Genomic DNA, 15,653 nt, shown 5'->3' with positions numbered 1-15,653 from the left:
TTCTTGTTTTCTACTTGTGTTTAAAGCTAAATGCTTGCAAAGAGATGAACTTTACCAAATTGGTCGGAGTTTCCGGGTGGCCAAGCTGGTGTAATTTGGGAGGAGGGAGTGAGAAAATGAGAATTTTGCCAAAAGTTAAATTTTTTTTTGTCTTTTGTCAACCGTTACCGTAAAATTGCCTTTTTAATAGATAGCAATTTTAAGTTACTAAACACTTCTGACAGTTTTACACTATTGTTCCAAAAATAATAGATATAAATATTTTACTCTTAATAAATTGCAATCAAATTTAAATTGTAATTATAGAATATACATTATGCAGTTAACAAATTTGTTACTGACTATCTTTAGGAAAGGATGTTAGTTTATTATAGGAAGTTAGTCTTTCCAAAACTGAAATTCTGTTTTGTAATTTTCTAAAATAGAAACTTCTTTCTTTTTAATACTGTAAACTGCAATGTTTTCAGGATGACAATATTTCCATGCAGTTGTTGCTAGATGTTAGAAATTGGTACCTTGACTTGTGTATTGTAATTTAGTAAGGCTGTATTAAACTGTGTGTGCACTGTGTTTTCCCAAAACTGTGGAAGAAAAGTGGGAGGCTGGAGGGTGGAATACTTGTAAATAATCAACATTTTGCCTCTTTACTATGATTCAGGAGCTTCTTTATTAATATATACATGTGGAACATATATAATAGGAAATGCAATAATATGTTGCTGATCCGGAATTTGCATCTGTATAACAAACAGTGTTAAACATCGTTTCAGAATGTCTGAAGTGCTGTTAATGTTATGTAAGTAAAAATAGCAATCCATTGGTGCATATCAAGGCATCACAAACAGCAGTTGAGATTGAGTAGATATTCTACTTTTGGCAAAGTTGTTTGTCATAGGAAAATCTCTCATTCCTTTTTAAATAGTCTGGTGAAAGCGCTGAATTTTGCCAAAATTGAAATTTACTGCAAATGTATCAATTATTGAAAATTAACAAAAGTTGGAAAAGTATCAATTTAGGAGAGTTCCACGGAGAGCTTCTAGTAGTGTACAATTCTCTGCTCACCTCAAAATGTATGTACCGTGACCTGTTGTGTCATGCACGCATGACACGTGTGCTCGCTAGTGGCACTGCTGGGACCTTTTTGGGTATTGTGCTACAAGCGTCATATTTGTGTACCATGTCAGAAGTTGCCAGCTAGGAATAACATTCACAGTGGAAGGGAAATTTTATTAAGTCTTAGATAACAAGGTGTAGAGCTGGATGAATACAGCAGACCAAGCAGTATCAGAGGAGCAGGAAAGCTGACGTTTTGGGCCTAGACCCTTCTTCCAACTGTTTCATTTAAAAAAAGCTTTCTGGGGGCATGTAGGTGGGCACGGATGATACTTGATTTGAAATAGAATCTTATATTTCTAAACACAGTGCATCACTTGACTGATCAACTGTCGTAATAGCTACAACTATAAGAATGAAGCTCTGCAAGTTACCTGACCTTAGTGCTGTACCATGCTAGAGTCCTGTCTGAAGGAGTGCTGTATTTTCCTGAATGCCCAACATTGTGTAACACTCGTTCGTAGCTCAGTGTGTGGGGGCATCACATTGTTGGAAAGCCTTCACATAATTGTTAATGCTAATTTTTATTGGAAAACAGAGCAAAGAAGCAACAAATGAGAAGTCTCCATTTCCTCCTTGGAATAAATGTGATGTTTGTTTTTCAATGAAGAGCAAATTTACAGATAATGAAAGATTACTTTACGCAACTCTCATTCGTTGGAAACCAGTATCAATTTAGTTCTGTCTGGCTTGTTGCACCCAGTACTCTTGTGGTAAATGAAGAGGAGGAACATTCTATGACCTAATCATCTGCCTTGAAAGATTGCTGCTGCTGTATGAACTCTTCAGCATCCATCAAAATCCCTGTCTGCATGCCCTAGTTATGCGCAGCATGCTAAGATTGCATGGCACATGCTGCCTCCCACAGACTGATCTAAGCATCAAAACCTCACTTTCAGGAGCCCCATTGTCTGCTGCACAAGTATCATGTTGGAAGAATGAGCTGCAGTGTATCAGGCAGGGTATTGTTTAACAGAGTCATCAACCATGGTTGCAGAGGGTAGCCCTTGTCTCCCAGATAGCAATCTTTGTAAGACACCTGGCCCTTGAAGCAGAAAGTTATCAAAGGCATGGACAGCTTCCAGAGTTCGTGAAGCAGATCTCTAAGATGTGCTACTGATGATCACGAAGGATCCTGGAATCTTTTTATAAAGTCTGTCACTAGAAATGGCACCCTCGACATGTGTGTTCTCCAGGTGTAGGGCACTACATTCAGAAGTCATCTAGAATATAGGTAGTTGAATCCAGCTGCCTGACTTCAGCACTGACATTGTTATGGAGAAATTAGCTGAAGTATGATGTACAAGTTTTCTTAATAATAGATGTCATACAGTCATGCATTGAGAATTGAGAGACTGCACATAGATCCTTAGACGGTAGCATAAAAATTTAGCACAGCAGTCACCTGGATGCCACCTTCCCCTTCTTAACTTCTACTCCAGGGCATAGTGCAATTCTATGATGGTGAGTAGGGGCATCCTCAGTCTGGAGCGGAAATGGCATTGAGAACCATGGATTCTGGGCCTCACGTACCACTACCACACTCTGCAGCTAAAGGTCCCTTCAACCCTCTTGATGATGAGGTCATTCAGCAGCTGATTGTGGTTCCTGCTCGCCCTGGGATTGCTGAAGCATTTGTTTCTCCTCAATTTCATTGTGCCTTTCTTGTACCTTGGCCACAATGATGATGAGCATTGAATATCAAATACTACAAATAGAAAGCAAGAGGAAATCAGCTGCACTCTCTTGTGCAGCTGTTGAAACTTGGGATTGTTTTGTGAATTATGGTTGCCAAGTGATACTTTTAAGGTTGTCTGTGATTATTTCTTCTTCACAGAGATCATTCTGTTCATTGGTCAATTGTATAGATCAGCGATGTGGTCAAGATTGCCTGTTGCCAGGATTTGAATTTGATATAGTTAGCCACTGCTGGCATTTCATGCAGGATTCTATGATTGTAGATGTCTTAAAACTATACTGTGTCGATGCCAGGTTAATACAGTTGCCCTTTGAAGGACTTCACATCACTCACAAATAGAGTCCACTTTCTCACGAGTGTTAAAAAAAATTCACTCCACTCTGGGCGCAGTGGCAGCCATTTTTTCGTTCCATTGTGAATTTCCAATTGAGGCGATCGTGGGTGACACAGCATTTTGCAAAGAGGCTTGCAGGCTCTAGATCAACCCTCCCAATCCAAAATGCTACCTGTGATATCCCTAATTGACTTCGCCAACCTGCCTACTGCAGCAGTAGTCCCTTTAAATCCCCTTGACTTTTAGTGAACAGACCTCCAGGACTGAACAGAGCCCTTCCCCACCCCAACTAAATTGGGACCACAGTTCTGACTTGAGTGACCAGCCTTTTGATTTCTGCAACTTCATGACTGCTAATCCATGGACTGGTTTCACTGGATCTGCAAGATGGACTGTGGCTCACTCCGTGAACTGTAATAACGCAGACCCCCTGACTCTGAATGCCCAAGACCTTGAACTGAGATTGGATGATGTCCTTGACTGACAACTGACCCACTTGACTTAATTGAGGAAAACGCCATTAGACTTTGAGATATGATGATTTGGTTGAAAGCACTGTGTGTTTGCGGCTGGCACACATTGCAGTTGTGACACTGACTATATATCTACATGGCCACATCCTTAACTGATCACTGCTGGCAGCCATGACCAGCTGCCTGACTTTATATCTGTGCTGCCGGGCAATGCAAGTTGGAGATGCTGTGAGCTTTCAGGTTGATGCAGTGTGAATAAACACTAAGAAGTCAAGCCAAGTGCTCTGAGAAGCAAGATAACAAAGTGTGGAGCTGGATGAACACAGCAGGCCAAGCAGCATCTCAGGAGCGCAAAAGCTGATGTTTTGGACCTAGACCCTTCATCAGAGAGCTCTGAGAAGCAGTTGTTCGATGCGTGAATGGGTCCTATGTCTGTATGCAAAGTGGTCTGGCAGCATCATTTAAATGAAAATTGGTGAGTTTCAAGGTGTGATATTGAAGTGATGATCTGTATTTTAAGTGAGTCAGAGATGTGCCATTGTGATGGGTGAGGCTGGTGCATGTCCAACATTGCTGTCTTTAGCAAAGAATGCTAGTAGCCACTACCCAAGGATCATTGAGGTGTTGGGAGATGCTGTCCAAGCCAGAAATCTGGAGGAGCAAGTTGTGAGCTGGAACCACCAGGTATCCACTCAGTGTTATGTTGGAAATTGATATTGTATAGTTTCTCTCCACAGCCCAGGTAAACAGCAAGCTGCATATAAATGAAGTGAGATTGTTAATGATGAGAAGTTAATACATGCAATAGGCCTGTTGCTGCATACTAGCAAGGTTCTTGTTTCACTGTTAAAGCTTCCAGTGGAATATTGGATTTTTTTTCCAACATTGAGGATCGTTCTCACCATATCTTACCAATGACCCGCCGTTGCCCACGATGTTCAGATTTCACCCTCTGTTTCTCTATCTGTAGATCCTGCCAGACATAAATACATCCAACATTTGCTGCTTTTATTTAAGATTTCCAATATCTGTGGTTTGTATTGACCTGGGTAGTTCATTGTTGTAAACCAATGTCCAATATGAACCAAGTCTAGATGGAATATAAGCCTGTTGTTATGTTATTCCTCAAAAGATCCATTGAGGATTATTGGATCTGCAGTTGCCTATTGATTTGCTTATGTCTTCACCCAAGATATAAGTGTCAGTTATGAATCACTACCCTAGGTAGTGATCTACCCTGGAGGTTTAGAATCAAATGATCTGGGCAGTTTTGGTACACTGCTGTGAAGAATTTGTACAATTGTCAGGTGACTGCAACTCTCAGCAAAAGAGCCGGAATTGTGCCTGAGAGTAGGTACTGGAGTGCAGTCCTGGTGAAGACCTTGAATTATGCTAAAGCAGGCTATCGCTGGGGTAGACTGTGGTGAAGAGTGTCAAGATTAGATCTCTGAGTTTGAGTTTGTACAGTAAAGACTTTATGAAACTAAATTAAATCTTTTGCGGTTATTCTGTTGGTCAGTACCTCGGATTTCAAGCTTTTGACTACTTTTAAAGAAAAAACTAGCCCCAAGTCAGACTGTAACATACATTTGGTAATATCATCAGGTATCACAGCTCTAAGTGGTTATTTCCAAAGAGTGGTGAACACCAAATATCAGCTTGAGGTATTGCCAGGAGGGGAGGAATTATGTATGCACTGTGTTATCACGTTTTCAAGATATCTCAGAGTTAGTCATAACTCGTAAACACTTTCTTTTAAGAAAGACAGTCATCATTTTAAGAGAAGAAAATGCAGCAGCCATTGTCCACAAAGCAGATTCATAAATTACGATATAATCTCTGCCTCGTGGTACTATTTCAGGTATGAATGTTGGCAGTGTCACCATCTGAGTTTACCTAGGTAAGCAGGAATTTAATATCTCATCCGGAAGATGGCAATGCAGCACTTCCTTAAACATGTTACTGAATTTCAAACCTAGAGCATTTGTTCATATTCATAACATGGTTGAATTCGTTACTTTTTGACTTGGGTAAGATTTTTTGCCAACTGAGCTAAGCTGATACCTGTTTCCTTTTATTGCATTCCTTTAGGTATGTGCCCAGAAAATTGTGTTTTGGTACATGCTTTAAACCTCCAGTAGGTAGTTGTTGCTTATTACATACCCTTTTCGGTTTCCTGCTGCTTCTAGCAATATACTTTGTCACAGAAAATTGCTCCATTCTAATCGTCCTGAATGTAAAGATATTTTATCCAAGGGTTATCTGTCAGATTGAATATGACTATTCAGCAGACTGATCAATTTATTTCTTGTAAATCTGGTGCTTCTAGGCATTGTATTTGATCTATAATCGGACTGCTTAAATGTTGCTGATGAGAAAGTCAGTATTTTTTTCTCAACATTATAACTGTCAAGTTGTATTATGCCATTACATATTCACCAGAATTGATAAAGTCAGCAGGACATCTCATTCAAAAGCCTTTAATCGCTACCTCTTTTCAATTCAAATCCATTGTGGAGGTCGGCTAGTGTTCACAAATCACTTTAAATGGGAAATGTTGTTCCTTGTGCAGGCCTGCTAAATGAGAAGTAGTATGTAGAGTTACTTAAAACAGTAATAAATGCCAAAAAGTTATTTTAATTGGATTGAAAAATAGGCACCAAATGCATTTTTCAGCAGAAATAGAAGTTTCTAAACCATTTAGTAACTATATAGCAGATGGAATGATGTGTTTTAAAGCCCCATGCTTTGCTCTGTGTGGCACAAATTGTTAACATTTCTCATTTTCAAAATGATGCTGAATTGCTTCTAATGCCTAATATGGAAGCTGTTACATAGATGTTGTATGGAAGCATTAGATGTGGGTAAGATTATACCACATGTAGTTGTTGTCCCATCTCATTGGATATTCATTGACCTTTTGAAATTGACAAATAACCTATTTTTGTACCATTTTAAAATGTTGCAATCAATTTGAAGAGTTTAATGACCTTTTCCTTATCTATGGCAGCCCAAATGGAAGGGCGGGGGTGCTTAGGTGGTGGCAATGGTTTAGCTTATAAAATGTCGATCCAACAGATATCAGTGAAAGATCTTTAAGAAGGGCATTTTAAAATCTATGCAGGTTTATAAAATACTGTGCAACAGATGAATAGAGCAGGATGCAATTTGTCCAGTGAACTATTCTTGACAGTGACCTCAGCATCATCACTTAACATCACCCTTTCTGGCTAATTTGCTGACCCCATGCTTTTATTACTTCTAGACTTGTCTATTTCACTGTCAACTCTTTCATGTTCAACTCTCTGTAAATTGAAAGCCAGCCGAAGTTCTGCTTGTGCCTTAACTTCTAGCAAGTCCCATTTCTCGTATACACAAGCGTTTATGCTGAAGATGATAGATAAATATAAATTGTTAACAAACTTGCAATCCAGAGTTTGCTTAGTGTAAATAATGATTGAGACAGGTACTCTGAAGGGAATAAGTGTATAGCCTGGCTTGGACATACAGGCACAGTATATTTTTTTCCACAGTTCGATCAAACATGATGTTGCGAGATGGCCACGTACATTGACTTTACAATCGTGGTTTTTTTTGTGAGATGCATCCTCACGTACAAAAGGCCTAATTCAGATTACTTCCGTAATGACTGGTCACTAACTGTGTGAATGGGTTGCCTGATAAGAAAAGAAATGAGAGGTTGTATTGTATATCAATTTTAACACAAAAATCAAAAAACTTCTATCTGTATAATGCCTTGTCATGTCCTCAGCTGTTCCAAAGCACTTCTCAACCTTTCAGTTGCTGTAAGTGTAATCGTTGTTACAGTGGCAAATGTGGCCATGACCTTCAACACACTATGCTCATACAAGCAAAACATGAGAAGGATGATGAGATATAACTGTATTGGACATGATAGTCGAGGAGGAATGTTGGCCTGTTTCACTGAATGTGGAATCTTTACATACATCTGAATGGGTGAAAGAACACTGTTTGCCTACTCATTCAAAAGATACCTGGACTAATGCAGCATCTTTAAGTATTGCATTGATATAGTAGTCTAGATTATGTGACCAATTTCTGAGACAGGTCTAAATCAGTAATGTTCTGACTTGGAGATTTAAATAGTTTGATTGAAAGTCATTCTTTTAGTCATTCTAGTCCAGCATCAGAACTATCTTAATCCTGGCCTTGGCTTTCTTTCTTGAAATGTTCTGTTTGCTCCTGAATAATTTTATAGAATTGAACCATTGATAAAATGTTCCTATGCTTTGCTTTGTTCTCAATAATCTTCTAAACACACACATTCTTCCAATACTGTACCTAGATTTTATGCCTGAAAGGGCTAGTGTGTTATCAGAGAGGTGCATTCCCACTAGCCTTCGGAATGATTTTATTTTCAAGGCAATGTATGGTAGCCAACACAACAGACTTGCTTCTCCAACTGACTGGACAGTAGTTAGAAGAACTGGAATTAATTTGATTTGAAAGTCAATTTCCCAAAGAATTTGGCAAAATGTAGATACAAAAATTTGAGGTTGCATTATTATTTAGCAGGGAGCCGAGGGAGGGAAGACAAGTTGTGTTATCTGCCTTCAATTCATCCAACCTGTGTACCAATGATCTTTAACAATGCAATATTAACTACAGTACTTGCATTTATAACTAATAATGTGTTCTGTGTTAAGCTTTACAAATATTTTATTTTTAACCCTTTAACAGGTTCTGGATCTTTGGCTGCAATGGCAGTATTTGAAGATCGCTACAAGCAAGATATGGAGGTGAGAATGTGGTCATTGTAAACAATAACTGATGTGCAGGTAATCCTGTTTTCTCTTTCATAATATGAAAAGAAAGAAAAATCCAAATCATAATTTTCATACTTCAAATTTTGTTTCCCAAAAGAGTGAATGTCTGTACGGGTTAGAAAACCAGACTTTAATAGCAGCTGAAGGAGGAGACCACTTGTATAAAGGCAGAATGTTGCAGATGTTGAAAATCTGAAACAACCAGAAAACATGCTGGAGAAACTCAATAGGTCTGGTAGCATCTGTGAAGAGAAAATTGGGGTAAATATTTTAAGATTGGTAAGACCCTTCTTTAGAAATGAAACATCAACTCTGTTTCTGTCATTCAGATAGTGCAAGACCTGCTGAGTTTCTCTGTAGTTCTATGTTTATTTCTGAAAGAGACCAATTAGTTTGGCTTTAATGCCATTACATATGAACGTTGATACCACACTAGATTTACTTTTTACTCTCTTATCCCTACCCCTTATCAGAAGAAATGACTAACAAAAATTGTTTCAAGTCTAATGTGCATTGTGATTATTTTTAGGTTTGATGCTGGTAAAACCAAAAAGTGCATTTTGAAAGTTAGACTCCCAAGAGTAAAGTTTATGTAATGGAGAAATTCTGGATTTGAATAAAGTATGAAACTTTAAAAATATAAATTTTGATAAATGTTAAATTTATTGAAAAGTTTAGCAAGGAATAGTCAAATTAGAATACTTCAAGGAATGATACAATAACTAATAAAGTTCTGAAAGTAACAGGATTTTTTGCAAATTCTTAATATATATTAGATTATGGAAGAATTATATTTAATCAAGAAAATAAGATAGAGATGGAGTGCGCCTTCAAAAACGTTGACAAACATGGTCCATATCAGGAAAAAAAAACTATTTAAGTTTGATTTCAGATCAGAGTTATAATTATAAATTTGGCACATCTCATTTGCGAATGGAGAAAATGTTTTTCACCTATAAAGTAGTAAACTTACAAAATAGTTGCATAAATGGTCCCTAATATTGTGTTGATCCCTAATAGAGTTTGATGAAAGAGTTTTGTCCTCCTTTTCTTTAAATTGAGTAGAAGAAAGAAAGAAGAAACAATAGGTAGCCCCTAAAGTTTGTGTCAACAAACAGATAAGGCCTGAAAGTGGATTGCACTCTTTCGAAGAACCGAAATGGGTAACTATGATTGGGGAAGTGAGTCTGGCTAGAGGACAGCAAAGTTCACTGAACTTTCATACCAAAGGAAAGAAGGAATCATGGTAAAGGACAGCAAGATGCATAATATTAATGAGAATTAATCAAATTTGAAAATTATTTGTTGATTCATTGCTGAACATGAATGTCCGAAAGAATATGAATTTTTTCATTAACCAAAGTAATTGTAGCCACACTTACGAGGGAGGAGAATGTGTAGATTGATCTTGCATAAACTCTTGATTTTAAAAAAAGGTCTACAGTTTCCGACCCGATCTCAGCATATGTACCTTTTAAGTTTGTTTTTAAAAAATACTTCACATCTTCTGCTTACCCAAATAATAGCAAGTTTGTAGATCTGAGTTGAGGAAAGTAATCCTCCAAATCCTGCTATCTCAGCAAAAATTCTTTAACATTTCCATCTGTTAACAGGCCGGGTTACCAAACTAGATCACATCCTGAAGTGATGGATATTTCTAGCGTGGAAAAAAAATAGCCACGTTAAAAGTCTTTGAAAGTTTCTGCCAGCATGACTATGACTGTTGACCCAAGTGTCAGTGTTTAAAGACATTAATTTCCAAGGTGCATTTTCGTTTTTGAACAGTGGACTAGTGTGCATGTCGAATGAGAGACCACTACTGTAATAAAACTATGCTAGCATTTCTGAGAACAGAAGAAAGCAGTTGATGAGTTTGAGTCAGCATATTTCATTTCGCATGCAGAAAGCAGAAAATTTTAGCATGAGAAGTTCATAATGTTGTACCAGCTTCGCATTCATTAGAGTAGCTTTTCTCTTTACCCAGTGAGTTGGAGACATTTTTAAAATTAAAGAAAATTAAATATTCTATATCGTACTACAGTACAGCAAAGAAGGAGCCATTGTAGGGGAGTTTTCGCACCAAATATGTGTCAGTTTAGGTTGGATGGGAGGTTCTTATTAAAAATAAGAATACTGACCCCTACCCCACTCCAAACCTGTCCCTTCTAGTTTTAAGAGATAGTGGTGATTAGATAGGTTGGGACAGCGTGACGTATTGCAACCAATCCACTCTCAGAAGAAAGGGTGTGTCATCCATTTTTCTATAACTTCAAATTTAACTCCACTCAGCCAGTTTCCAGAAGCTCTGAAAATTCAACAATTAAAGGAAAGTTGGTGCTGGATCGAAGAGCAAATTGTCTTTTCACTTATTTATGATGTCCAACATACCTGATTCCTCAGACATTCCTGAGCTCTACTAAGCCTCCAGACCTTTGGCCTAGGCCCCTCTGCACCCCATGTGCAGACATACTGCAAGGAACGTGTTAAATGCCTTTTGTTTGTACTATTACTGCAAAGACGAGGAGGTGGACAGAGAGGTGAATCTCTCGCTAAAATTTTGTCAACAGTGTGCCGTTCCCAATATCAGTACCAGAACTGCACCACTTCTCTGTAATCTCCCTCTGCATTTTTCCACGTGAGTGTAATTGGAATCCAGTGTGCCAGTGGCATGTAAGAAAATCACATTTGATTTCATGGTTAGTGAATCATTTTCGTTAATGGAATCCAATGTCAGCTGATAATGCTGGATCCAGGAATGGCCTGTAAAGCGCCTCCTGGTCAAACAGCAACACAGTCAACAAGCTTGTCACTAACATAAGAATTAATAATGAAAAGTTGGCATGTGGTTTTTATTTTCAAAATTAAACGTCATTCATAAATATTTATCTTTATTCACGTGCATCATTATTATCTGGGATGGATAGTGGGGGGTTTGTGACATTCCTGATTTCCACAACTTTTTGAAAGAGGAAGTTCTTTGTGATATTACTTCTGAACTATCTCGTCTCAATTCTCTTTCTGTGTACATCCCACTAAAGGAAATAGGATTTCAACTTATTTCTTTAGCAATATGGAGAGGGACAGCGAGAATGGAAGTCACAAATTGGAACCACAGATCAGGGGAAGATAGGATATAAAGCTGAGAGAACATCAGGTTTATCAAAGTGTAGAGCTGAATGAGCACAGCAGGCCAAGCAGCATCAGAGGAGCAGGAAGGCTGACGTTTCGGGCCCAGACCCTTCTTCAGAAATATCAGTCTTCCTGCTCCTCTGATGCTGCTTGGCCTGCCGTGTTCATTCACCTCTACACCTTGGTATCTCAGATTCTCCAGCGTCTGCAGTTCCTACTGTCCAGAACATCAGGTTTGGTGAGACAAAGGGGCAAGTTGTGGTGTTGGATTTTTTAGCTGACAGGAAGTTGGACATGTTGAAGAGGAATGATGGGGAGATAAAAGGATTAGAGTTGTCAGATTACTGGGAGTAAAAAATGCTGGTTAACTCAATTCTGCAGATAGGTAGAAAGATATTTCCCTTCTGGTGTATTCACCACTACCTAGCATCTGGTTTTGTGAGGTTTGAGAAATGTGGTTCGCCAAGCTTAAAGAAGTAGCAAGGTGTAGAGCTGGATGAACACAACAGGCCAAACAGCATCAGAGGAACAGGAAGGCTGATGTTTCAGTCCTGGACCCTTCTTCAGAAAAGCTTAAAATTGTTTCTAAAGCCGCAGCCTCATCATAGTGTTCAAATGATCAACTTACCTCCTGCAAGTGGGCTGATGTTTGACCCCATCCTTGCTGTGTTACTGTGTGGGGTCAGAGTGTTATCACTTAATATCCTACCTCTTCTTTTTTGAGAGTTGAAATTCACCTATAGTTTCAGTCCATCTTGTCAAATCCTTCAATCGCATTTATGACTTGTTTTAAATGGGATGTACTCAAATTGGCACTGACCTATTCCATGTTTTAATCCAAAACAGTTCCCCATCCAAAGCAATGGATTGCTTCCAATTTCATTCATACTCATTTTTCCTAAGTCTCATAGGAGCAGTCTTATCAAATGGAAAGTCTTGTGGAAGTAGAGTTTGAAAGTAATGTAGCTGAGAGAAAGGATGCAACCAAAACTGACTTGGGAGAGGTGGCGACATATTGCAGGATGTAGAGTTGGTGCTTATTTAAATATATTGAGATTTGAAGAATATGTATGTTGTCTTTTGAGGAGAGTAAGTATCCATAAAGGTACCTTTTGTGAAAATGTGGTTTGTTAGAAGGAGTGGGCTAAATGGACTTTTCTAGATGCCTGTCCTGTTTGTTTATTAATCTTAACCTTTAAGTTATTAATACTTCCCATTTTATGCCTCTCCCTGTTGAACAGTTTTAATAAAGACCATAAGATTGGTAAATCTCTCATAATTTAATATGTTACATTGCAGTGGGGCATCAAAATTAGGGTCTTGAACTGAATTTTCTGTATAATGTACGTTATTGTCAAGTGTCAGAAGAACACATCTGATTCACTAATGTCCTTTAGGAAACAAAACTGCCATCCTTATTTGACTCCAAACCCACAACGATGTGGTTGACTCTTAACTACCTTCTGGGCAATTAGGGATGGAAAATAAATGCTGGCCTAGCCATTGCCAACTTCCTCTAATGAATGAACTTTTAAAAAAAATGATGGATGGCATGGATTGCAGTGGTTCAAGAAGGCAGCTCACCAGCACCTTCTTGAGGGCAACTGAGGATGGGCAATAACTGCTGGCCCAGCTAGCCACACCCAGTGAGTGAATAAAAATATCAGCCAATTTTTTTCAAGCAGTGGTCACAGTTTGGACATTTTATAACAGCTACATGTTTTCCACTTGAAGTGCTAGTGCAGCTGTTTTGACTACAGTTCGTAACTTGGGCAGGATACTTCTTTCAATGTTTTTCTTGCAGATATTCTTAATAAATGGTCACCACAAAAGAAAATATCTTTTAACATATCTTTGTTCTTGAGGTGTACATGGTGCTAGCAAGACCAAGTTCTATTGCCGGTTCCTAATTGCATAAGAAGGTGATGGAGAGCAAATTTCCTGAACTGCTATGGTCCATTTGACTTTAATGAAGGGTCCAATGCAACAGAGTGGCTTGCTAGAGTGGCAGTTGAGAATCAACTACATCACTGGGGGTATGAAATCATGTGTAAGCCAGAGCAGGTGAGGGCTTCACATTTTTTCCCTGAAGAACATCAGTGTACAAGCATTGCAGATACAGCACCACATAGTGGGCGGTTAAAGGTTGGAGACAGAACCCTACTCGGTTTGTGTTTATTGTTGTGCTGTGTGGACTGATAGCAAGCTGAGGCTAGGCATTTCCTCCGTCACTGAGGAATATTGCATCAAGCCAGACCAGGTAAGGATGGCTGATTTCCTTCTTTAAAGAACAACACTGTAGGAATTCAACGATTGGTGACCCAGACTAGTTTTTAACAACAATCGATGATAGTTTTCAGAATAACTGAGGCTAGCTTTTTGCTGCATATTTATTATTAACCGAATTTAAATTCTGCTAGTGCTCTGTTGGGATTTGAACCCATGTCCCCAGAGCATTAGCCCAGGCGTCATGATTACTAACCAATGACATACTATTACAGTATCATCTCCCAGCTGTTTAACTAGTCCCTGACTAGGAAGTTTTACTAATAAATAGTTTTAAAGAACACTGCCCATTTATTTGTTTTAAGTACTACCTATCTGTAGAATAAAAATAATCAGGAACTGAGTGCAAAAATTTCTGTACATAATTATTGGCTGGGTAAATAAGTGAAAGGGCTGTTTTCCCATTCTTGCCAAAGCCAAAATTTCGTGATTTTTATGCACACTCGTGTTGTCTTGTTCTCTCTGTCTCTCTCCTTTATCCCTTGCCTTAATCCCGTTTGGACAGAGCATTGTGCAAAGGCTTTTGCATTTCAGTCTTATGATTTTAATGTTACTTTGTCAATTAAGTAACCTGTTCCTTTCAACTGTAAGTGCTTTTTAGTGTGAACTACAATGTTGACCTCTAGTGACACAAAAGGATTTAAGCATTTCTCAGTGGTGAAATGACTGTTCTTCCAAGTCCTGTTTTCTGCTTTCTAGTATGAATCAATTTGTGCCAACTGTTGGTACATATCTATGAAGCAATAAATTTAAGTTTTTGTATCCATCTATTTTCTTTTAACTTTTCCTTTTTCCTTTCAGTTCTTCTCGCCTTAATGTGAACACTTGGTGAAAGCTAGCATGCAATTCAAACTTTAGGATATAGCTCAACTACATATCTGAATACACCTCTGCATTTGAAATGTTGGACTGATTTTCCTTCCCTGTTCTTCTTCTGTTTGGAGCATTGTGCTCAGTTGTGTTCCTATCAGAACAGAGTGGTGACCTTTCTGATCGCTGTGTTCTGGTCTCAGGTCTACTTGGGCAGTGCACAAATACACTGAACTACTGGGGCGCCTTTTATTTGATTCTCAAGTTATTTGTGGCTGGCTAAGTTATTATAATTTCTCTTTTTTTTTGCTCTGTTGAACAGAGAGAAACCTGCTCAATGACCAACCAGCCATGGGGTAGGAATTGATAAAATTGATCACTTTACATGCTGTATTTGAGAGGTCAGCATTCTTAAATGGAAAAAAAGAACAAGGCAACTTGAAAAATGACACATTTGGTGTTAAAGTGGAGTATTTTTATGTCTTTATGGTTGTGGATGTGTAAAGGAGAGAACAAAATAAGTATTGCCCTTTTCAGTATTTTCTCTCAGTTTTACATGTGCCATATGCAAATTGTCCTTCATTCAAACTGTCAAGTGCCTTTGCAGGACCAGAGTAGCTGAAGGATTTGTATATAACAACATTTCCCAGGGCTACAATGCAAAAGCAAATGCCCTGAAACCCTTGATTTGGATTTGTGAATATGCATTTGAAAAGCAATGAAATCAGTATAATTGTTTCAACAATTGAAATCCATTGGAAATAAAAAAAAACCTGAGCACTAAATATAATTCTTTGTCAGATGTAATCAGTGAATGAATAAAATGTAGGCAAAATTAAAGTGATACTTTTTAGAAATGAGCAAATAGGCTAGTTTTTCTCTTGTGGTGTCATGCAGTAAAGTCCCTTGAGTAGCTCACCATGGCAGACGCTGAGCAATATTTATAAATCTATGACAGGCAATAATGGCAACTTGAAATATTCTTTTGCATGAAACTTGAG

General features: G+C 38.3%; 1 protein-coding gene across 1 annotated transcript in view; it reads left to right on the top strand.

Annotated features, from left to right (window-relative positions):
• The window catches only part of psmb7 (proteasome 20S subunit beta 7), a 61,330-nt gene that overhangs the window by 24,491 nt on the left and 21,186 nt on the right, over window positions 1-15,653 (top strand). Inside the window, exon 6 of the mRNA XM_048559194.2 lies at window positions 8,342-8,400. Within this exon, the coding sequence (XP_048415151.1) occupies window positions 8,342-8,400 (59 nt within the window). The remainder of the gene's footprint in view (window positions 1-8,341; window positions 8,401-15,653) is intronic.

This window comes from Stegostoma tigrinum, chromosome 29 (genome assembly GCF_030684315.1).
Source record: "Stegostoma tigrinum isolate sSteTig4 chromosome 29, sSteTig4.hap1, whole genome shotgun sequence".
Classification (NCBI taxonomy): domain Eukaryota; kingdom Metazoa; phylum Chordata; class Chondrichthyes; order Orectolobiformes; family Stegostomatidae; genus Stegostoma; species Stegostoma tigrinum.
This window is presented reverse-complemented; position numbering and strand designations above follow the sequence as displayed.